Source organism: Mesoplodon densirostris, chromosome 14 (assembly GCF_025265405.1).
Source record: "Mesoplodon densirostris isolate mMesDen1 chromosome 14, mMesDen1 primary haplotype, whole genome shotgun sequence".
NCBI lineage: Eukaryota > Metazoa > Chordata > Mammalia > Artiodactyla > Ziphiidae > Mesoplodon > Mesoplodon densirostris.
Window position 1 is genome coordinate 60,653,751 of NC_082674.1, and position 24,641 is coordinate 60,678,391.

The 24,641-nt window shown below is 54.3% G+C and overlaps 1 protein-coding gene across 1 annotated transcript; it reads left to right on the forward strand.

The window, feature by feature from the left end:
* Window positions 1-1,052: 1,052 nt before the first annotated feature.
* Window positions 1,053-23,380, forward strand: ATP6V1B1 (ATPase H+ transporting V1 subunit B1). Its single transcript, XM_060117262.1, has 14 exons — window positions 1,053-1,170; window positions 7,848-7,903; window positions 16,309-16,407; window positions 16,616-16,709; window positions 17,301-17,378; window positions 18,267-18,406; window positions 19,345-19,446; window positions 20,003-20,100; window positions 21,080-21,203; window positions 21,350-21,500; window positions 21,740-21,822; window positions 22,670-22,774; window positions 22,970-23,099; window positions 23,190-23,380. The coding sequence occupies exons 1-14, from the start codon at window positions 1,053-1,055 to the stop codon at window positions 23,351-23,353; spliced, it is 1,542 nt and encodes a 513-aa protein (XP_059973245.1). The 3' UTR covers window positions 23,354-23,380.
* Window positions 23,381-24,641: the final 1,261 nt, after the last annotated feature.

Here is a 24,641-nt window from a genome sequence, read left to right on the forward strand (position 1 = left end):
GGGGCAGTGTAGTTTGGGGAGGTCCTTAGAGAGGCTGGGAGATCCTGAGTCTGCATGGAGTCACGCAGGTCACTGGAGCAGCCAAACACCGGTGCCCATGATGCCTTGCCCAACAGACCTGTGCATGCTCCACGGCCCAGGGGACAACTTCTTTAGCCACCAGGCATGAAGAGGAGTCCTCCATTTGTACTTTCTACCTTGGGTTGAAAATGTCAGGGCAGCCCTGCTGTCTGGGACCCTGGAGGTGGAATATAAGGTGAGACAGGGTCCTGCGATCGATGGAGAGAGACGTGCCCTGGTTCTCAGGGAGCCCTCAATATTATGAGACAGAAAGGCTTAAGGAGACCCAAGTCTGATGGAACAACACAGGCTGAGCTTGTGGGAGCTCACAGCCAAGTGGTGGCAATGAGAGAACTCCCCAAAACGCAGGACATAGGAAAGAGATCAGATGTGTGGTGAATCCAGGGTGCCGGAGGATCCAGGGAAGGCTTCCTGTAGGAGGTGGCACTGAAGCTGGCCCAAGAATGATCCTCTATAGATGTGCGAAAAAAGATGATGATGGAATTTTGTGGGGGAAGACGTACCCAGATGTGGTCAGGGCAAGGAGGGCAGGGTGGGAGCAGGCTGGGAGGACAGTGAGAAGACCTGAGGAGATGGCAGCCTGCCGGAAGCTGGGTGTGGGAGGGGGCCCAGGAGGAGATGTGAGGGGCATGGGGCTGTCGGAGTACCTGAGGTTCCGGGGGAAGGGCTGACTTCACACCGGCTGCAGGGCTGGGCGGGAATGGAGGAACAGACGGAGGTGGGAGAAGCCTGTCCTACCCCTCTGCCCCTCCCCTAGCCTCCCACTCCCAGGTGGCCTAGGGCACCTCCCAGATCTGGAAGAGCTCAGAGCCAAAGCGCCAGGTTTCCGTGTTTACAGTCAACCCCGGGGGAGGAGAGGAGGGTGGAAGGGAGGGGTGGCCGCAGGCGGAGGCCGGCCGGCTCTCTCCAGCTCCAGCTGGGCCAGAAGTATTGGAGGCTCAGGCACTCAGCTCCCAGCCCTCCACCTCACCATGGCTGCAAAGGTAGACAGTAGCCCCGGGTGGGTCCCCAGCAGTGGCTCCAACCTGGGTGCAACCCGAGAGCACGTGCAGGCGGTCACCCGAAACTACATCACCCACCCCCGCGTCAGTGAGTATGACCCCCAGTGGGTGAGGTCGGGTGGGCTGCTGGGTCTGCAGGTCCTCCTTCTTAGCCTCAGGGGAAGCGGAGGACCTGAGACCTGGGGAGACCTAAGGGGCTTTCGGTCCTGCGGAGTGGTGCAGGTGGGGGGATGGGGGTCCCCAGCCCAGGGTACCCCAGAAGAAAGGGCAGGGGAGTAGCTGCAGGAACCTTCCTGACGTCAGTGATCTTGCACTGAGACCCCAAGTCCACAGCTCCCAACTGCCCCCAAGAGTGTGTGTGTGCACTCTTGTGTGCATATGTGTGTTTGGGGTGTGTGCATGTGTACACCAGTACACTCAGTGTGAGGAATTGTATAGTCAAGTGTCCCTGGGGGATGTCTGTGGCACCGCAGAGCGCGTGTGCGCTCTCAGGATGGGGAACACCGACACCGTGTGTGTCAGGTCAGGTGGGCGTCCTGGGGGAGGGTGCCTGGCTGTGGAACCAGGGGAAGGCATGTGCCTGGGCGGGCGTGCGCTCCCACCTTCACTTGGGTGACGGCATATGTGTGTGAATATGTATGTGACAGCTTGAACGTGTGTGTGATCAGAAAGGAAATGTGTGAGACTGTGTGTGCATGCTTGTACACTCAGGGTGTGGGGGGGTGTGCAAGCATGCATGCTCACGGGGAGAACATGGATGAGTGTGTGGTCAGATGATGTCACATGTCTGTGTGAGCAGCTAGGAGAAGGGTGCATGCCTGGCATCCAGGGGTAGGGGTGTGGGGACCACGGGCACTGGAGTGGACCCTTGCGGGCTTCCGAGGGGGTCATCGGGGACATCTGTGGGTGTGGCTCGAGTGCCCGTCCTGCAGGGGTGGGCCGAGTCCGGGTGTCTGGGGCGGAAAACCCTGGAAGTCCCCAGGACCAAAGTGAGCACCCCTGCTCCGCCCATCTTTCCTTGTCCAAGGTCACATTCCCTGGTGTGGCGAATTCTTGAATTCTCAGACAGCCCCGTTCACTGGAGTAAACCGGCCTGGCCGGCACCAGCTAAGCAGAACCAGAGGCTCCTAAGAGGGTGTGTATGGGGAGAAGCTGGCCTAGCACGGCCACCCCTCCCTCTGCAGCCAGCCAGCCCCACCGGGGCCGGGGGAGGGTCCGGAGAGGCAGCTGAGAGCTGGGTGTGCGGCGGGGCCCACACCACGGAGAGGAGAGCAGGAGCAGAACGGCCAGGCCCAGGGCTCGGGGGAGCAGCGCCTCGGCTGGGCGGGCCACCACCTGAAGCCCAAGGCAGGCATCGAGGGGCGCGGAACACTCCAGCTAAGGAGAAACTGACAGCGAGTGGGGTCGGATTTATCAAGAAGGCCCCGCGGGCCCGGGGAGGACAAAGGTCCAGATCCTCCCCGACTGCAAAGCCGGGGTCACCAAGGCCCAGAAATATGCAGTGACTGTGCCCCGCCCCCCGGGGTCCAGAGCCCGGGCCTGGAGACCTGAGTAGAGTCGGCTGACCTTTGTCCAGACCACCCCCTCAGGCTCCTCCCCCGTCTTCCCCTCCCCCTGTGAGAACGGGAGAGCCGCCTGGGTGCTGAGTGGGGGGTGGGGTCTGAGGTCTGGACCTACAGCTCGGCTTTCCTCTTCCCTGGAATGTGCCCTCCCAGGGTGCAACCTTACCCGGGATCCCCTCCCAGCCAGCCTCTTATTTATAGTCCACAAGCCCTGGCACTAGGGCCAACACCCAGGAGGTTTGACCCCGGCTGGAAGCAGGAACAGCAGTGTCCCCCCCACCCCGTTGGCACCATGCGGCCCCCAGCCAGGCAACTGTGTTCACACCCAACAGCCCACCCAGAGTCATGGGTCAGCGCGAGGTGAGCCCCTCGCCCAGTGCCCGCGTTATAAAGATGTTACTGTGAAGACAAAGGCCACTCCTGTGCTTTTGCTGCACACCAGGGTCCTCACAGGTCCACCCAGGGGCCGGGGCCGGCCGGCACCCCCTGCCCGAGGGAGGTTAGATGCCCCAGCATGCTTCTGCGCCTGCAGCTTTCTCCAACACCCCCCTTCCTCCTCAGGGGCCTGGGCAGGTGGACTCCTGTGCCCCTCTCTGCCCTCCTCCCCCACCAGGGGACTCCAAGCACTTCCAGGCAGGAGAACTTTGTGTAGAGGCAGAAGGGGCCTAGGAGGAGAGCTGGGGGACCAGAGGGCCAGGGGACGGGGCAGCTGACTCCCAGCCCCAGAGCTCGCTTGGCCGTGGGCATAGGTCCAGGGGAAGACTCCCTGGAGGAGGAGGTGGACTAAACAGGCCCGAGGCATTAAAGGTGATTTCTCTGCAGTGGCTGAGGGAGGGAACAGGGCTGAAAGGGTGGGGGCGTAGAATCAGGATGGGGAGGGACCCCAGCAGTGTCCACCCTGGGGAGGAAGGGACCCCTCTGCCTCCCTCAGAGCTGGAGTTGTGCTCCACGGAGAGGAGGCGGCAGGAGCTCTATCTGGTTGTGTGGGACAGAAGGGGTGGGGTGAGGGGTCGGGGCGCCCGCAGAAGCAGAGGTTAGGACGGACGGGCCGGCAGTCTGGCTGGAGAGCTGGAGCCCGGTCCGCTGGCCCAGGGCCCTGAGTGCCAAACCACTGGCTGCCTTGGTTTCCTCAACAGAAAGGCAAGGGAGGTTATACGGAGAGAGTTCCACCGTTAGGGTCTCGGGCCGATTCCAAGAACCCTCCGCCCCTGCCCTCCCTCCCCTAATCCCTCCAGCGGGGATCTGGGAGGAGGTGCAGGGCCTGCTCCGCCCCCCCACCCCCACCCCCGGCCTCACGCATGGACGCCCGCCTCTGCTGGCTCCCAGGACGCTGCAGGTGTGGCTGAGCCGGCCCTAATTAGCGGAGCCCCGCTGAGCCTTTGCCGGGGAAGGCGGTGGGGAGGTGGGAGCAGAAGGGGCCCACAGCCCGAAGAGCAACCCGAAGTGTCAGCTAGGACAATGGAGAGGGGGTGGACAGCAGCTGGAGGGAGTGTCTGCAACGTGTCCGTGCCCTTCAGGGGTCTTCTGGTCCAGCCCTTGCCTCCAGCACCGCCTCCAGGGTCAGGGACATGCCCCGGGCTGGGGTAGGGCCATAAGCCTCGAGTGCCACAGGCTACTGTCCTGACTTGTGGTGGGCCCTAGGAGAAATCCGCCGACTTCCTGGGCCTCAGTTTGCCACTCCATGCGATGGACACCATCAGAGTTGGGGGTGGGTGCAGACAAAAGACCTGGCTTCCGGTCAAGGACACCTTTGTTGCTCAGCCACCACCTTGGCTGTGTCCAAACCAGACAGCCTCTAAGGAAAGATATTGTCTAGTCCTATGGAGGAGACACCCTGGTCTGAAGGGACAGACACAATCTGTCTCCAGTGACGGACAAGCTGGAGAGCAGGGCACCCACTTGGGTGCCAGCTGTGGGACTTCAGAGGGGAAAGGGCCCAGTGAGCTGCCGTAGTTAGTCAAGGGCGAGGCCTCGGACAAAGGAAGGCAATAGCCAGAGACTGAACCGAAATGGCCACGTAGGTGGATTATCTGCGATGAAAGGTCCAGGCTATGGAGCGATGTATTCACACAGCAACTAGAGCCAAGAACCGTGTCCGGGGGAATCCTGGGGAGGCAGCTTATGGATGAGGCTGGTGTGATGAGATGGGGACTTAGAGACCTCATGCTGCATAGACTTGAGAAGTGCCGAGCACCCAGCTCTGCTGCAGGCTAGCACTTCGCCTGGGCTCCCCGCAGACCAGCCCCTCCTTGGGAGCTGGAGTGGCCCCCACATCCAGTTCGCTCCCCGCTTTGTGCCCGTGACCTTCACCGCCCCTCCCCTTGGCAGGTAGAGTTGTTGGTATTTAGAGTTGTCTTGGTATTTTCTCCACAGGGCCAGTAAGATGCCAGCTCTTCCCCAGGGCTATTGAAAACGCGGGTCTCCCTGCCCCGTGCTCCTTCCCCTGTTCTCACAATCCTCCACCCTCCCTCTGCTGGGCTCCCTGGCTCCTCTCTACTTCACACAGTCCTAATAACACAGAGGGTTTGATCAAAATGCCCCCTGGGCAGGAAAGGCTGTTTGGTGATTTTCTTGTTGGGCAGGTTGATGCCCTGGCCTCTGCCCTAACCCTCCAGAGGCTGGGGACTTCCTTTGCCTACAACCCCTTTAGCCTGTGTATTTGCTTTCTCGTCCCTTCCATTCTACCTTCACAGGGGTGGCAGGAGCCAGAGTAGGCGACAGGATCCTCATTTGGTTTGGGGATGGGAAGGTGTGTGTGTATATGTAGGGGGAACACATAGGTCCTGATGTGGGATATACGGGAATGGGTTGGTGGGACAAGGTGAGGCCTTCCATAATTCATCCAACAAATATTTACAGAGTGTCCATCATAGGCCCACACTCTTCTAAGAGGTGGCATCCAGCAGTGAACACTACAGACACTCCTGCCCTCACGTGTCTTGGAACTGATGTGTCCTCTTGCACAAGGGAAGTGAGCCTGTGCACACCAGACACGCCGCCCTTCTTTCTGCTCCCCAAAGGCCCCAAGTTCTTCCTCTGGGTCCCTGGGCCTCCTTATCTCTGCCAGATGTGCCCTTTGCCCAGCTGTCTGGGGGCTGCCTGGATGACTCCACCTGACCTTGGAGCCTCAGCTCAAATGGCCCTTCCTGCAAGGCGCCTCCTCCATGAGCTCCAAGCCTGGTGTTCAAGCCCATTCCCACCCACCCTGCTCTTTCCCTTCAGAGCAGTTGGCAATTATTTCATCTTTATCCCCTTTTAGATTGTAGGCTCCATCTTATATTTGCCTCCTTTATTTGCCTAGCTCAGTATTGTAAAGGCATCTGAGAGGCAGGCTTGAAGATAGGCTGGGAGGAGGGAGGAGGGAAGCAGAGCTTGGAGGGCAGGAGTGAGATGTCAAGAACCAGGTCCCAGCCTTGAGGTCTCAGCATCCAAAGGTATGAAAATAGGCTGAGGAGTAGCCAGAGAGGTGGGGGGGAGGGGCAGGGCGGGGCCTCCAGGGACCTGCAGGAGAGAGTGCATCCAGGCCCTGGTCCCTTCCAGGGGCAAAGCCAGACTGGAAGGTGAGGTGTGGGTGGCAGGTGGAGGGAGAGGGCAGTGGAGCCGGGCTGTGATCGTCGCTGGACAAGGATTGGGGTGGAGGGTGTGATTTTAAGATGGAAAATACTAGAACTTGCTTGATGAGAAGGACACAGAGAGAAGGAGCGCTGGCCGGTCACCCTAGTACTCAGCCTTCTCTAGGGCCTGGCTCCCAGTGCTGGGGAGGGGCTGGCTTAGATGGAAGATGGGACACAACCTCTGTGGGAAAAGGACAAGAGTGGCTCAGGTGCACATGGGGGCTGCTAGTTTGAGGGCAGGAAGGGGCGGGGAGTGCCCCAGCTCTGGGCCCAAGTCCGAGAAGAACTTAGCTCTCTTGAGTTTTCCTAATAGTCCTTAAGCTCGGGAGAACATAGAAAACATCTGTGCAAGGATCACCTTGCCCAGTCGGTCTTCCTAGACTAAGTCCCCAGGAAAGGAACTTCGATCTGACAAAAATAAGGGGTTGACCACTGAGCCCCGCTTAGCTTCGCCTGGCGGGAGCAGCTGGGCGGCAGGCCTGCTAAAACCATGAGGGCGGGTGGGAGCCCATGTGGTCTGATAGGAAGCACGAGGGGGGCCCTGTCCCTGCTCTGCCACAAGGGTCTGTCCCTGGGCAGACTTTCCACCCCTCTGAGCCCCATTCTCCTGGCCCGCTCTCCTGTTGGAGGCCCTTCCAGCCTGGGAGTGACCCAGTGACCTCACAGACACCCCTGACCATCCTGCCCTGCCAGGTTCCTTCACCCACTTCAAAAGGACCCTGGAGAAGGGCTACCATGTCCCGGGGTCATGGGTGATGGAAGGACCCAGGGTCCCTCAGCTAGCGCCTCACAGAGCCAAAGTAAGCTTCCTGTCTGCCAGTCTGTGCTTCTCCTGCTGGGGTCCCCAGCACTGGAGCTGGGAAGTATTTCCTGATGTCTATCCCAATCCCTCCTGTAAGCCGAGCTCACATCCCCATCTGTGGCTCTCTCCAGCCATCAGGACGGGGGCAATCTGCTTCACCCTCCTTCTCTGAGGCTCTGCTCTCTCCCCTCTCCCACAGGCGCCCAGTGAGCCCAGCCTCGTGGCAGCGCAGGGCCCTGGCTGACTTTTCTCACCGATGCCTGCACCCCCCAACACACACACACACACACACACACACACACACACACACACACACACTGCCCAGTCAGTGTGGGGTGATGGAGAGAAGTGTGACCCTGCTGAGGTGCAGGGAGGGCAGCTCTCATCACATCTCTAGCTTTTGGAAAATGCTGTGGGTCAGAGAGGAGGGAGTAGTGGGTAAGTGGGGGCCGAGGCCAGACGGGAAGTAGCCTCAGAGATGAGAAAAGCCTCTGATGGCTGGGGGTGTGGGAGGGGAGGACTCGAGGGGCCTCTGCCCTTGCCCTGGCCCTCCCCCAGCCTCCTGCAGGTGTCCGACGCAGCGGGGGCCCTGCGGGCAGGGGCATGACCCTTACAGCAATGGTGGCTGGCCCTGTCACAGCTAATGACCCTGAAGGCCCAGGCTCCAGAGAGGGGAGGGGGTGGTGCTTAGAGGGAGGGAAGGTGGAGGATGCTTATGTGTGTGTGTCTGTCTCTGTCTGTCCGGGTGTCGGTGTGAGACCCTCACCCACCCCCACCCCTCCCCCAGCCTACAGGACCGTGTGCAGCGTCAATGGGCCCCTGGTGGTGCTGGACCAGGTCAAGGTAAGACTTCTATCTATTCCCAGGCATCACGGCCAAATCTCAGTGCTCCCGGCCCCTGTACCGATCTCTTCTAAATTGCCCTGCCCCTCGGTGGCCCCCATGCTCCCACCCCCTTCTTTCTGATCCCCAGACACCCACCTCCACATTCTCCCTCCCTGGCCACCCGAGGTTTATCTCTTCCCGCCTTTTCTGTGTGCCCCGCTGTGTTCCTTAAGAGACCTGCTCCTACCAGCAATGAACAGGGGCATTGCAGCTATTGTGCCTCTTTCTTCATCAGTAGAATGGCTGTGTCTAACTTCCCCGGAAGGCAGGACTCTCCCACCTGCCTTTCACGGGTCTTTTTTTTTTTTTTTTTTTTTTTGCAGTACGCGGGCTTCTCACTGCTGTGCCATCTCCCGTTGCGGAGCACAGGCTCCGGACGCGCAGGCTCAGCGACCATGGCTCACGGGCCCAGCCGCACCGCGGCATGTGGGATCTTCCCGGACCGGGGCAAGAACCCATGTCCTCTGCATCAGCAGGCGGACTCCCAACCACTGCGCCACCAGGGAAGCCCTCACGGGTCTTCTTTTAAAAGGAAGAGGGGAAGGCTGCAGGCAGATGGATACCAGCTGACTCTCCAGAGCTTGAGGTTTTCAAAGGTCTTTGGACTGTCTCAACCTGGGAGCCGGCAGCTTGAGCTTGAGGGAAGTGAGGCGGGCCTCATGGAGGAGGTGGGGTGCGGGCGACTTGGTGTCCTCGGGGAACCGTAGGACCATGGCAGACACTGGCAGTATTCTGAGTCCCGGGGTTGGGGATTCTCGAGGCATAAAGAGCTCTGCAAAGCTACCCGATCGCTCTGCTTCCCCCCCAACCAGTTCCACCCCCATCTCCCACCCCACGCCACCCAACCCCAAACTGGAAATCTGGGTGCCACATTGATTCCTCCCTTCCTGGCCCATGTTCTGTTGGCAATCTCCCACCCACCACACCCTTATCATGGCCGTGGCCTCAGGGGCCCCAGCCTGGCACCCTCCCATCCTCTACCCTGCAGCCATGCAACCCTGACCTCTTCCCTCTGCTGCTCCAGCCTCAGTAGGTCTCCCCATGGCTTCACCTTACAGGCCATCTGTCCTATAAGGGTCCTGCATACCTTCCACATCTCATCACTCTCCCTTCCCCACTTAGAAACCCACACTGTCTCTGTGTGAAGCTGCCATTTGATGTCTCTGGGCCTTTGCGCATACTCTGCCTTCTCCACTGCCTGTCCCCCTGGTCCCTTCTTCTGACTCACCTTCTCCTGGAAACAGTGAGCCTGTCCCTGCTCTCAGCTTTGTGTATTGTCTTGCTGGCAGCATCCATCGAGGCATTTGGTCACCACCTGGCCACATGTCTTCTCCCTGCCCCTCTCCGCCCACCACAATGTGCCCTCCTATTGGACTTGGATGGTGTTTATAAATCCCAAGCTCCCAGAGCCCCACGTTGCACTTTTACTGAACACCTAGCCCATCATGGGGGCTCAGTTTGTTCAAAGGAATGGTGAGTAAATGAGTGAATGAATGAATAAGAGCATGAATAAGTATGGGCCTGTCAAAATCTGAGCCAACTATATTAAAGAGATCAGACCCACTCATTTCTGGAAAACAGATTCCAAGCTCATGGAGACATCACAGTTGGGCCCATTAGTGTCAGGGACGCCCTGGGAAGAAGTGTGGTGGAGTTGGTCTGCAAGTGTGCACTGGAATCAGACCGTGTGATTCAGCTTCTTGAACTTTAATCCCAGATCCTTCCCACCCTTTCTATTAACTACCCGTCAATTCTAGATCAACGGCATCAGCACCCCCTGGGAACTTGTTAGAAATACAGATTCTTGGGCTCTACCCCAGGCTGACAGAATCAGAAACTCTGAGGGCCCAGAAGTTTGTTTTCACAGCCCTCCAGGTGATCTGATGCTCCCTGAAGTCTGAGAATCATCTGTCTAGGATTGTAAATCCCGGTTTCCTCATCCATTAAATGACTATAGGGGACTTCCTTGGTCGTCCAGTGGTTAAGACTCTGCATTTCCACTGCAGGGGGCATGGGTTTGATCCCTGGTTGGGGAACTAAGATCCTGTATGCCCTGCAGCAAGGCCAAAAAAAAAAAAAAAAAATGACAATAGGATTGTTGTAAGGATCAAATCAGATAAATGTATTGTTATTATTCCTCCTGGAGAACAGCTAGGGAGAGCCCTGCCTGGAATGCGGAAATGCTAATATGCCTGATTAAATAAACAGTTGGTGAATCTCCTGCCCCTTTGCCCACCTCTGCCACACTCCCTGTCAGTCTATAGAGGACTCTGTATGGAGAGTCAGTACCTATACAGACATCCATTTTCCAGCTGTAAGGTGGGGCTGGACTACGAAACTGGAGATAGATTCCCGGGCTATGTTTCTGTGATTACTGGACACATCAGTAACTTGCATAGAACAGAGTAACTGGGTGAGGGAGACACCCAGAAAATCCTGGGCTTGCAGAGGGAAGGAAAGGAATCAGAAGTTGACAGTCTCATAAGTGCAGGAGATGGAGAAGGCACCTTTATGCACCCCTCTCCACTGTCCCACACGCCTTGTTCTAGAGTTGCTTGGGCAGAAATGCCACAATTCTGTCTCTGTAGCGCCACCTTCTGCCCGAATTGAATCACACAGGCAATAACGCTTTCTGCTTCCATCCTTCTCAAATGGAAAAATATTTGGGGGAAGAATTTTGCATAGATCCAAAGTTCTTAGACAGGTAATCAGGGCCTTGAAATTGTATGAAAACCTCTTAAGGTAGCAGCCTGGGTTGAGGCCCAATAATGTGCATTCCTGACAAGCTCCCGGTGGCTAATGCTGCCGGGAGGGCCGAATCACCCTCGGAACCGCTGTTCTAGAGGATCTTCCGCCTGCTATATTGTGAGATTCAAACTGGCCCTTGTTTGAGATTCACATTACCCACCAGACTTGGTTCCAAATGCCTGTGGCTGCTCCCAAACTCTTCAGGGAAAAAGCTTTCAAAAGTGTGTGCAGGGCTTCCCTGGTGGCGCAGTGGTTGAGAGTCCGCCTGCTGATGCAGGGAACACGGGTCCGTGCCCCGGTCTGGGAAGATCCACATGCCGCAGAGCGGCTGGGCCCGTGAGCCATGGCCGCTGAGCCTGCGCGTCCGGAGCCTGTGCTCCGCAACGGGAGAGGCCACAACAGTGAGAGGCCCGCGTACCGCAAAAAAAAATAAATAAATAAAAATAAAAGTGTGTGCATCAGCTCCAAAAACAATTTCCAAAGAGGGGTTCCCAAACTGCCCTGGGCGTTGTCATGGGGAGAAGCCTTGGAGGCAGCACGCCCTGTCCAAGTCCTGCCAGGCTTGCTAAGAACTTCCCAGGCTCCTGAGTGGATGCGACAGCACCCCTGTGCCTGACCCCTGGCTGGTTGGGAACTCGGTTGAATCTCCAGCAGAGGAGGTGGGCTGCACTGAATCACCCACACTGCCTGCAATTCTCTTAGTAACCAACAATGAGAGCTGAGAGAATCAGGTCTGCGGCTGGGAAACGGGGTATAAATAAAAGCTCACTGCTGCACATTGGAATTCTCCCGCTGCACACACTGCTCTAAGTGGCTAAACCCACCCTTCCCCCCAAACAAATAACTGGTATTCTCTTCCTAAGGATTCCAGATAACACCCTCCATGCTTGGGCGCCATGGTTCTGAAAGTTCTTCCTCCTATCTGGCTGAAACCTCTCTGCTGCTTAAAGTTCACTTTCTGTGCTGTTTCATCTTTCAGGGACACACAGTGCGCCACCTCTTCTCCCCTCTCCATCACCCACACAAACCCACATACCAACGATCGCTTTTTTTTTTTTTTTAAGGTAATAGAGAATTTTAAAAATATATTTATTTTGAATGTGCCGGGTCTTAGTTGTGGCATGCGGGATCTTTAGTTGCGGCACGCATGTGGGATCTAGTTCCCAGAGCGTGGAGTCTTACCCACTGGACCACCAGGGAAGTTCCCGAAGGATCGATTTTTATCAGCCTGCTGCCTGTTTTTCATTGGGCCCGCTGCCTAATTGCTTTGGGGCCCGCTGAGGCCGGTGTTCTGTCCAGCATTTTTCCTCCTGAGGTTAGCAGCCCACCATCTGCGCCCCAGACAATGAGGCCAGTGGCCATTTCAGAGAGAGAGAGACACAGGCCCACAGAGACCGGAAGAGGGGTTGGAGCCAGGACTTGTATTTCACTTGTTTCCCGGAGCCTCGCAGTCCTTGCTCTTGGGCTCCCTCTTGTGGTTATAAAGCCAAAGGCTGTCCGGCATCAGCCCCTCCGCGGACCCCAGCACTCCTCTTGGGGCGATCCCCCTCCCCCAGTGACCCCACTCCGCGGGGCCTGACGGTGGTTTGGGAGGGAACAAGATCGCCTTCCTGGCATCCTGTTCACAGGACAAGGAGGGGCCCAAACCAGAGCTTCTCTCAGTGACTGTCAGAGCTGGGAATCCTCCTGTCTCAGGTTCAACCTCCGGTCTCAGGGAGCCCTGGGGGGAGGATCCCATCCTACTCACACCCCTTAGGGGAACTGAGCCATCCACCCCTCTTCCCTGGCCCTGAAGGTCACTGGTGTGTGGACAGCAGGGGATATAATGATAGCCATGATGGTGACAACGACGTCACTGTACTTGAACATGTTCCCCTACTCCCCCCCCCCCCTTTTTTTTTTGGCCGCACTGCTCTGCTTGCCGGATCTTAGTTCCCCGCCAGGCATGGAACCCCGGCCCCCTGCAGACAGAGCGCGGAGTCTTAACCCCCTGGACCGCCAGGGAATTTCCCCCCATTTTTTTTTTTTTTACATTTTAATTACACGCACACACAAAACATGCTTTTTGTAACTAGTGAAATAAAAGACACAAAGTTAACTATTTGCCCCTAACCTCTTTATTCCCAACCTCGTGTGATAACCAATGTAAAGATCCTGCTGTATATGGGCACATATAAGCAAGTTAGATGTTTACGTTGGTGTTAGTCTCTTAAAATGTATCGAGTATTTCCTCCATGTCAGTAGATACACATTTTACTCATTCTTTTTGATAGCGACTATGGTTTGGACATACCGTGGTATGGATGTACCGTGATGTATTCCATTTTTGATAGCCAATCACCATGTTTCCAGGTTTTGCTATTACAAGTAGTATAGCAATATATAGCCCTTTTATACTGGTGCCCTTATTGCTACAGGATAGATTCCCCCAAAATGGAATTGCTGGTTCAAAGTTTATATTTATTTTTAAATAGATATTGACAATTTGGAGCAAAATTGCTTGCCCAGCAAGGTTGTGGTAATTCATATTCCAACCAGCCCTGCATGAGATGACCCACTTCCCAGCATCTTTGCCAGCACTGAATATGTGCTCTCCAGTAATTTTGCCTAATGGTTAAGACTAGTCCTGTCTTGCTTTTATTTGCATTTCCCTGATGACTAGCAGAGCTGAGTATCTTTTTATCTGTTGAGATCGCACTTCCTCCTCTGTGACTGTTTCCTACACATTGAGTTGTACGTTTTGCTTTGTTTATTGTTCACCTTTGTTTATGGTATCTTTGCCATACAGAAATTTCAAATATTTATTATCAAAGATTTCTATTTTTTTGTTTATGGCTTCTGGATTTCTTATCTTGCTTAAAGATGTCTCTCTTATCCAGCTTTTAACTGGAGTATTCCGTAAAAAAGGAAAGAAGAAAAGCTTCTGGTATTTTGTTTGTTTTAGTTTTATATTTAAATTTTTATATGCCTGGAATGCGTTTGTGTTTATGATAGGGATAGATACCCAGTGTATTAGCACTATTTGTACAATAAATTCTTTTTCCCTATGAACTTATATGCCACATTTGTTCTCTAATAGTCTCCTAAAATCTAGGATCTGTTTCTGGACTCTAGCCTTCCAACGTCTCCGTTCATCTGCCTCATGCCAACACTGACCACTTGACCTCAGTAGCTTTAGAGCACGTTTCAATATCTGACAAGGCAAGTCCTCCACCCCTGATCTTTTCCATAACTGTTTTTGGATATTCTCAGACATTTACATGGATTTTAAGATCATTTTATCAAGCTCCAGGAGAAACAATCCATTGGGAAAGCATTGAATTTATATATTTTTGAAAAGGATTTATATTTTTATGATAGTAAGTCATTCTGTCTTGGAAAACACTAGTGCTCTCCATTTGTTCAGGGCTTGTTTTCTGTCCTTCAGTAAGATTTTATTATTTTCTTGTACCTTTCTTGTTAAATTTATTTCCAGATATTTTATGGGTTTTGGCCCTATTGTGGATGAAATATTTTTCTCCATTTCCTCTTCCGTTTATTGCTGGAATAGAAAAAAAACAGCGATTGTTTTTTTTTCACTTTTTGCATAAATTTTGTTTAATGATACGTTTTAATATTCTGTGATTCTTTTGGGGGGAACACTTTTCTTAATTGAAGTATAATTGATTTACAATATTATGTTAGTTTCAGCAAAGTGATTCAGTTTTATATATATATATATTTTTTTTAATGAGAAGCTTTTTTTTTCTTTTAATAAATTTATTTTTGGCTGCATTGGGTCTTCGTTGCTGTACGCAGGCTTTCTCTAGTTGCGGTAAGCGGGGGCTACTCTTTGTTGTGGTGTGCAGGCTTCTCATTTCTCACTGCGGTGGCTTCTCTTGTTGTGGAGCATGGGCTCTAGGCACACAGGCTTCAGTAGTTGTGGTGCACGGGCTTAGTTGCTCCGTAACATCTGGAATCTTCCCGGACCAGGGCTCAAACCCGTGTCCCCTGCATTGGCAGGCGAATTCTTAACCACTGCGCCACCAGGGAAGTCCCCTTCATCCCTTTTTAAAGCTGACATATTCCACTGCCTGGATATCCCACCTTTTGTTTATCCATTTGTCAGTTTGTGGACATTTGGGTTATTTTCACTTTTTGCCTATTATGAATAATGCTGCTATGAGCCTTCATATGCAAGTTTTTTTTTTTTTAATTATTTATTTATTCATTTATTTATTTTTGGCTGTGTTGGGTCTTCGTTTCTGTGCGAGGGCTTTCTCTAGTTGCGGTGAGCAGGGGCCACTCTTCATCGCGGTGCGCAGGCCTCTCACTGTCGTGGCCTCTCTTGTTGCAGAGCACAAGCTCCAGACGCGCAAGCTCAGTAGTTGTGGCACACGGGCCTAGTTGCTCCACGGCATGTGGGATCTTCCCAGACCAGGGCTTGAACCCGTGTCCCCTGCATTAGCAGGCAGATTCTCAACCACTGCACCACCAGGGAAGCCCCATATGCAAGTTTTTATGTGGACATGTGTTTCTATTTCTCTTGGGTGTACACCTGGGAGTGGAATTGCTGGGTCATATTGTAACTCTATATTTAACCTTTTGAGAAACCACCAGACTATTTTCCAAAGTGACCACACAATTTTACATTCACGCCACCAGTGTCTGCACGTCCCAGTTCCTCCACAACCTTAACACTTGTTATTCTCTGTTTATTATTTCGGCCATTTTAATCCGTGTGAAGTGCTGTCTTATTGTGTGATTTTGCGTTTCTTTAGTGACTAATTAGTTGAGCATCTATGTGCTTATTGGGCACATGTATATCTTCTTTGGAGAAATGTTTATTTAGATCCTTTGCCATTTTTAACATAGGGTATTTGTCTTTTTATTGTTGAGTTGTAAGATTTCTTTATATATTCCGGAAGTTGGTCTGATGCTTTCTACATTGATAAGAATGAATACTTGACTTGATCTTAGCCAAAAGCAAAGTGATTGCCTGATTTTTTTAATTCCTGAAGGCTGTGAGGACTACATGTGAATTGATCCCAGCCCCATGGCTAGGGAAAGACTGCCACTGGTAGATGGGGACATCTGGGAGCCGAGGAGAGAACTTTGCCAGCGTGTTCACCATTAGTCCACAGGGGCAGAAACAATGGTGCTGTCAGGAGACCTAAACAGCCATAATAGCTACTACATTTTTTTTTTTTTTAGCTACTACATTTTATTGAGCTGTTATAAGGTCCCGGCACCAGCTAATGACTTTCCATATATTTCCTCCCCACAGCAGCCTTATGAAATAGGTGTTAGTATTATTCCCCTTTTAAAGATAAGGAAAGTAAGGCTCAGAGACATTAAGTAACTTCCACAAGGTCACACAGCTTCTAAGTGTCAGAGCTTCAATTCTAACCCTGGTCTTCCAACTCTGAAGTCGGTGCTCCTACCCACCCAGGTATACTGCCTCCCAAACAGAATTGAAGCTTTCCACTTACCAGTCTCTGAAGTTCATTTCCAAGAGTATCTGGGCACAAGATGGGAGAAAGGAGCTTGAGACTGGGTCAAGGAAGTCTGGAGAGGAGACAGGGACTTCACCTCTGGTCTCACTGACACTCTGGGTTGCTCTCCCCTCCTGCCAGTTTGCCCAGTATGCTGAGATCGTCAACTTCACCCTCCCCAATGGGACTCAGAGGAACGGGCAAGTGCTTGAGGTGGCTGGGACCAAGGCAATTGTTCAGGTAAGTGGTGTCAATAAGATGTTGGTGGTTGAATAAATGAATGAAGCCACAGAGTTTCCACACTATCTTATAAACTCCAAAGGCAGAAAAGGTTCTATTTCCCCTGAGAGAGCTTTGCCCGGAGCTGGACACAAAGGGAGCCTAGAATGGGAGGCCCCGTTCTCCCCAGCAAACCTCTTATTAGACTCACTAACCTCTTACCCTGTAGGTGTTTGAAGGGACCTCTGGGATCGATGCCCAGAAGACCACCTGCGAATTCACAGGGGACATCCTACGGACTCCAGTGTCGGAGGACATGCTGGGTGAGGGGTAGGGATGGGCAGGGGGAGGGCGTCCCTCTGTCCGGCCAGCCCAGCTTCCCTGACCAAGTGCTTACCTAGCAGACCACACTGTCATTGCCTCTTTACCTAGTCTGCCTCCCCTGGGAGCCCTTTAAGGTCAGAGGCTGTGCCTTGTCTTTGACCCCCAACCCCAGCTCAGGGCCTGACATACAGCAGGTGTTCAGTACATGAAGAAGGCAGCTTCAGTAAATGAGAGGCAGAGGAGGTAGCCATCTATTTGGGGTCAAGCTGAAACGAACAGCACATCCCCTAAGTTTCTCCCAAGATCTGCCATACCTGGCCCTCTCTTCTTTCCAGCCCTAAAACTCCCCATTAAGTCATTGTCCTGGGCCAAGGCCTTGCCTGTAAAGGTTTCCAGGAGGGGAGGAAAGGCCCCCAAGGAGGCAATCACTGTAGCCAGCTCCCTGGGGGTAGCCAAGGGCTGAGGGGAGGGGGACATGGGGCAATTGGGACGCGAGGGCCGGGTGAGAGCTGGTGGTGTGGAGGGTGAGCATCAGTGAGAGAGCCAGGGCTGTTCCTGAGCATCACCCAACCCCTCTCACCCACCCCCAGGTCGGGTTTTCAATGGCTCTGGCAAACCCATTGACAAGGGGCCAGTGGTCATGGCAGAGGACTTCCTGGATATCAATGGTAAGTGACCGGAGGCTCGGGACAGCTCTCGGGACCCAGCCCCCAACTACCTTCCCCACCCCAGTCACTGCCTCTGTCACCTCGCCCTTGGAAATTCTGCCCCAGATAAAGGCCAGGGCCATTGCCCAGGGCTCACCCCCACGAGTGGTCATACTAACAGGCAGGTCAAGTGAGATACGAGAGCAGCAAAGGCCCCCTCTGTCTGGGGCCAGCTGCATTGCATGTCCCATTCCTATAAAATGCTATCATCATTGTGCAAAGTTCCAGGTGCCCAAGACCCTCACTCTTCTGCCTTCTGGCAGCCACCTGCCTGCCACTTCTAATGTGCCTGGGTGGCACTGTCCAAGGAAGCACTGGACTGTGGCTATTGAAATACAGACTAATTCAAATGAAATAAAAGTTCATTTCAAAACCACATTGTGGGGCTTCCCTAGCGGCGCAGTGGTTAAGAACCCGCCTGCCAATGCAGGGGACACGGGTTCAAGCCCTGGTCCGGGAAGATCCCACATGCCGCAGAGCAACTAAGCCCACGTGCCACAACTACTGAGCCTGTGCTCTAGAGCCTGTGAGCCACAACTACTGAAGCCCGTGTGCCTAGAGCCCGTGCTCCGCGACAAGAGAAGCCACCACAAGGAGGAGCCCGCTCACAGCAAGGAAGACCCAACACAGCCAAAACCAAAATAAATTAATTATTAAAAAACCCCCACATTATGCATGCTCAATAGCCGCACGTGTCCAGGGCTACGTTTTGGGCAGCGCAGTTAGAGAACACTTCCATCATGGAAGAAAATTTTTTTAAACAGTGCTGCTCCGGAGTCTGGGGCAGGGGTGGGGGAGGGCGGGCAAGGCCTGAACCCTTGAGCAGGGTCCATGGTCACCGTCTCCCAGGCCAGCCAATCAACCCCCACAACCGCATCTACCCGGAGGAGATGATTCAGACGGGCATCTCGCCCATCGACGTCATGAACAGCATTGCCCGTGGCCAGAAGATCCCCATCTTCTCAGCAGCTGGGCTCCCCCACAATGAGGTGAGGACTTCGAGGGGCCTGTGGGCACGACCAAGGGGAAGGGACGGAGCAGAGGCCGGGGCTGGTGGGCCAGCGAGGGAGGCCTCTGTGCTGAGCAGGCTGGGGTCACCGGCAGCTGTCTCCTGGCAGCTCAGGGACTCAGGGCCCCCAGACAGGTCTCCAAGCCTCCATCCTGAGTGAGTGGGGCTCTCACTGGCTCATGAGAGAGCCCACGGGTAGCCTCAGTGTTGAATGTCCTGCGCAGCTGAGCCCACGGCTCTACCACTGGTCCTTGCAATGGTCTTTACCTGCCTGCACTGAGCGAACCCCACCTCGGGCCAGCCCCACGGCCGTCTGAAGCCTCCCTGTGCAGGTTTCTTGCCCTACCCCTCTACCCAGAGTGGACAGCCCATTTCTTCGCAGAGCAGCTGGGGTGACAAGGTTTCTAGACGATCCCCCCCCGATCACCCCCACTTTTCTACTCCTGGATGCGCCCCGGCTCACCCTCGAAATGCTCAGAGGGATTAGACGGCATAAGTGTCCCTGCCTTCCCCCTACACACACGCTCATCTTGGATCTGGACATGGCGACTGGAAACTCCACACGCTGCAGGCCTGGGGCAAACCCCAGAGATACCCCTAGCAGGCTGGGGGGCAGAGGGGACTCTGAAGGGCCAAGTTGCCCCTAACCCGTGGTAGGCAGTTGCTCTCTGGAATGGTTTTTCCATGCTGCTCCTCATGACAGGCTCCCTGGGTCCTTAGGTGCCACAGAATAAGGCAGCCCTCCCCTGAGAGCGGCTGTAGGACCCAGGGCAGCCCTTCTACCTTGCTGACCTTGGGTCCCTCCCACCGAAGGCCTTGGCGGCAGGATGGGCTGGGAATTACCCTGTCCACGCTCCTCAGTGGTGCTCAGAGGGCTGACTCGAGCTCTGCTTCTGATATCCTTTCTCCCATCCCCAGATCGCTGCCCAGATCTGCCGCCAGGCCGGGCTGGTGAAGAAGTCCAAGGCCGTGCTGGACTATCACGATGACAACTTTGCCATCGTCTTTGCAGCCATGGGGGTAAGAGGGGCTGGGCCGATTGGCAAGTTCTGGAAGCTATGGGTGGGCAGCCTTGGCCCCTGGCACACCCAGTCTTATGGGGGAGGCACTATCCTTCTCGAGAAGCCGTCAAAGTTGGAGCCTGTCTGGTGAGAGAGGCAAGAGCATGACTGGAGGAGCGGGCAGCGTGTGCCCCACAGAAGCCCAGAGGCCACGGCAGCTATAAGATGAGCCCAGGACAGCTGGGGGAGGAGGGAATTTAAGGAGACAAGACAGCTTCAGAAAGGGGATCCCGGGGGCCCTTAGAGGGCCCAAGGCAGGGACGGGGAGTTTAGCAGGGAAGCAGCGGGTAGGGTAGGGGGAAGGGGTGGCACCGAGCAGAGCTGAGCCTGAAGTCTGAACCTCTCTCTGGGGCTCTGATGAGACCCTATCCCGCACTGGGCAGCAAACCCAGCCCCTGCCCTCTCAAGCCCCAGGTTCACCCCAGTGACCGTTAGCAGGTCAGTCAATAGGCTTTACTGAGAAGAGAGGGAAGGAGCCTGGGCCCCGCCTCCAGCCCTCCCTGCTGTGTGTCCAGGTGAACATGGAGACAGCCAGGTTCTTCAAGTCCGACTTCGAGCAGAACGGTACCATGGGCAATGTCTGCCTCTTCCTGAACTTGGCCAACGACCCCACGTGAGCCGTCCCCTGGCACCCATACTGCCCTCAGGCAGCAGGCCCTGTCCCCTTCCAAGGCCCAGAGTCTCAGGCATCCCAGAACTACAGCCATGGGCCAGAGCTGGGAGAACAGCCCCTCATTGTGGAGCTGGGGACACTGAGGCTGGGGAAGTGGTAGGGACCGCACACGGAGAGACAGGGACCTGGGCCACAGCCCGCCTGCCACCTGCCGCCCCTCCGCCCTGCCCACAATCTGCATCCAGCCCCCATCCCGAGTCAGGGCTCCTCATCCGAGACTCACTTCCACAAGGTCACCACTAAAGAGATATTTCCCTAAACCATTCGCTTAGAAAAACTGCTATTTTAAAAGTTGAGAAAATGTGAGTTTAAATCTGTAGGTTAGGTGATGAAAAAAAAAGTCTAATAAACTGTCCTGGGAACTGAAGGTACTCAGAAGGAACTCAAACCAGGTAGCAGAGTTCAGGAGGCCCAGATGACATCACCAGAGAAAAGTGCCACAGGCACAGATCCCGGGGACTGAGAGTGCCTGGACTGCCCCCAGTGGAAGGGGCTGCCAGGGCAGGCCAGCCTCTGACCCATGCCCAGCAAGGAATAGTGAGGGGAACAGTAAGGAAAGACCCCCGAGGACACAGAGTGTGTGAGTGCTCCAGCTGACCCGAGCTCGGGTGCCCTGGGGGACGAGGGACTCTGTCAGCCTCATCAGTCACTCCTGGCCCTGCCTGGCCCTCTCTCACCCAGCTCCCTGCCTGTCCCAGCCTCTGTCCTCATTCCTACCTTGAATAGCAGGACTTGATTGAGGGCCCACTCCCAGGAACCATGGCCTGGATCTGGGGGCTGGGGCCTGGGGCTCATCTTACCCAGTCCTCTGCTGCTGTGCGCTGTACCAGCTTCCCGGTTCACCACCCACTCAGCACTGGGGCTAAATGGAGCACAGGCCTGGGCCTCGAGGCTCTCTAAACATTGGCCGTACCTGCAGGATCGAGCGGATCATCACCCCACGCCTGGCACTGACCACGGCTGAATTCCTTGCCTACCAGTGTGAGAAGCATGTGCTGGTCATACTGACGGACATGAGTTCCTACGCAGAGGCCTTGCGGGAGGTGAGGTGGCTGTAGTCACTGTGCCCAGAGCTGGCCCACGCAGGCCTGTCCCCACCCCTTTCCTCATGGTCACTGAGCCCCCCACTCCCCTTCCTTGTGTCAGCCCCTTGCCCCCTTTCTTACCCCAAGGCCCACGAACATTGCAGGTCTCAGCTGCCAGAGAGGAGGTGCCTGGGCGCCGAGGCTTCCCCGGGTACATGTACACAGACCTGGCCACCATCTACGAGCGGGCAGGCCGCGTGGAGGGCCGGGGCGGGTCCATCACTCAGATCCCCATCCTCACCATGCCCAATGACGGTGAGCCGCCTCCCTGCCCACTACCCTCTGCAGCCCTCCTGCCCTCCCATCCTACCCAGACACTTAAAGGACCCATGCTTCTTTATATAGATGTGCAGTAGCTCTGTTCCTCCATCAGGGTAGACACTGTCCCTTCCTTGCCTCCCCCGATCACCCACTCCCGTGAGGGAATAGAACCTACATGGCCCTGAGTGGGTGGAGACCTGGATCTACACTGACACCAGTGCCTTTCCTTGCAGACATCACCCACCCGATTCCAGACCTGACGGGCTTCATCACAGAGGGACAGATCTACGTGGACAGACAGCTTCATAACAGACAGGTACTGTCCCCTCCTTACCCACTTCCTGCTCTCTCCACCACCTCCAAGGACACTGACTAATAACCAATGTCCCACCACCCCCTGTACTTCATCTCCCTGTGAATGAGGAGGGGCCAGACAAGGCTAACCCCTAACAGGAGATAATCCCCGGGAAGACTGTTTGGTTCCCAGACAGAAGACAACTCTGGGTGGAATCCAGCCCACCTGGATGTGGGACCTTGAGAAAATCATTTCATCTCTCTGATCCTAGGTTTCCTCATCTATAAAATGGGAATGACAATATATATCACACAGTTGCATTGTGGAGAATAAAATAAAATAAGTTGGCCCACAGAAAGCATCTAGCAGGTCGTAGATACAAAATAAGTATCACTTCTCTTTCCTTTCTAGTAATTTGCTTTGGTGAACAAAAACAATAGGTAACTGACACAAGTAGGTGGTGAATAATGTACCAAAGGGTTAGAAAATGTGTCTGTCCCATCTTAGGCCACCCCCTTACTCTTTCCTCTTTGTTTGGCAGCTTTTCTTTGCAACTATGAACTATTAAGTTTCTACCTGGCTTTTGTCCAAATAATCAGAAGTTTTGTAATAGCGAGACTTTCATGAGCTAATGTCATGTCATCTTCCCCCTCCACTCTCCTGTCTAGGTGCGCACATGTAGACACCTGTATACCAAAGCCCTAGAATTTGTGGGCGATAGAGGGCGGGGTGCGACCAGCCGACCTCTCTGTGGGATGAATAAGGACCAGTCTCCTGAGAACCACAGGGGGAGGGAAGACAAGTAGAGGTGGGAAAGAAGGGGAAGTTTGGACCCTGCCTTCTGACACGCCTTCTTCGCCCCGCCCAGATCTACCCCCCTATCAACGTCCTCCCTTCCCTCTCGCGGCTGATGAAGTCCGCCATTGGGGAGGGCATGACGAGGAAGGACCATGGAGATGTCTCCAACCAGCTGGTAAGGAGAGAGCCCAAGGGCTGGTGGGGAAGCTAGTTTCAGAAGCTGGAGGTTGGAGCCCTAGCCGGACCACGAACTTTTCTCCTGGAAGAAAAAAATTCCTCCCCTTTTGGGGTCCCCGTACAGTCACATGGGGGAACACGGGACTCCTGCGGTAAGCCTGCCGTGACCGCTGACCCCCTCCCCCCTTACCAGTATGCCTGCTACGCCGTCGGGAAGGACGTGCAGGCCATGAAGGCAGTGGTGGGGGAGGAGGCGCTCCTTTCCGAGGACCTGCTCTACCTGGAATTCCTGCAGAAATTTGAGAAGAACTTCATCAACCAGGGTGAGGCGCGTTGGGAGCGTTCAGGCAGCAACCCCCTTAGTCCGACACCCACACGCGCACACACCCTTAACACTCCTGCTCTGTCCCTAGGTCCCTACGAGAAACGCTCGGTGTTCGAGTCTTTGGACCTGGGGTGGAAGCTGTTGCGCATCTTCCCCAAGGAGATGCTGAAGCGTATCCCGCAGAACATAATTGATGAATTCTACTCCCGCGAGGGGGCACCGCCGGACCCCGAGCCCGACACGGCGCTTTAGCCCCGCGGGAAGCCTGGCCGCGCCCTCGCCGGGCGCCCGATCTACACACCCCGCCCCATCGTCTTGGTCCTCACACCTTAACCCATTGCTCCGTGCCCACCCTCAGTCCCCCACAGGTTATGGGGGGCTCCTACGCTCCAGTCCTCTCCCTGGATTCCCCAACATTGGAAACAGAAGGTGGTTAAGCCTATATTCTCTGTCTTGTTCTGATAGGAGCATTTGTATTTTAAAAGTACCACCGCCCTCTCCCAAGAATTTATCTCATGTAAATACAAGATTGGCAAAACACTGATAATTGTTGGAGCTGCGGGGGTACATGAGCTTCATTAAACTATTCTCTCCACCTAAAAAAAAAAAAAAAAGGCTACATTAGTGTCTTAACAGGTGACAACAGAATTCTTCTTAGGGAGATATTTATCTTTGTTAAAAAATATCTTGATAAATTTCTTGGGTGGAATGTGAGCTCATGGGCCATAGAAAGGACAATCTCAAGGCCACAGAAGATGTGTCTGATTCTAAACAGCTCTGCCTAAGAGATGCTAGGAAGGAATTTGGTTTGCTCCAGATGGGGAGGGCAGTTGCTGGGGAGATGGCCTGAAGAACAGTGGGGGCAGTGTGCAAAGGCTGAGGAAAGGCCCCCCAGTTAAGAAATGGGCGAAGAGCATCCTGAAAACCAGGATACCTGATGTTCCTTTGAAAGCTGCCTGCTCTTCTGTAGTGCCATCCCTTCCTGTCTCCCCTGCCCCACCTACGATGAAGTCATGAGTGCTTCCTGAGAGGTGGGGCAGGTTGGGAAGACAGAAGTTCAGCAAAAGGCTGAGTTCCATTTCTGGGTCAGTGTGTTATGGAACCAGGCCAGAATTCTTGGATCAAGAGCTAGCACCAAAGGAGGCCTTGAGAATAAAATTCCCATCCCCAAGACAGTTTACAGCCATTTTAGGGAAAGCCTTTGGGTGTCCACAGGACATAGGGTTGCTTTTACTTAATAACAGCTTTATTGAGATGTGATTCACGTACCATACAGTTTACCTATTTGTAACTGTACAATTCAACAACTTTTAGTATATCCACAGAGTTGTGCAATCATCACCACAATCAATTTTAGAACATTGTCATTACCTTAAAAGGAAACCCTTCACCCCAAGTTATCACTTCTCAAACCACTCTTCTGGTCCCTCCCCAGCCCAAGGCAATCATTAGTCTTTCTATCTCTGTAGCTTTGCCTACGCTGGTCAACTCATGTAAACGGAGTCATACAATATGTGGTCTTGTGTGTCTGGCTTCTTTC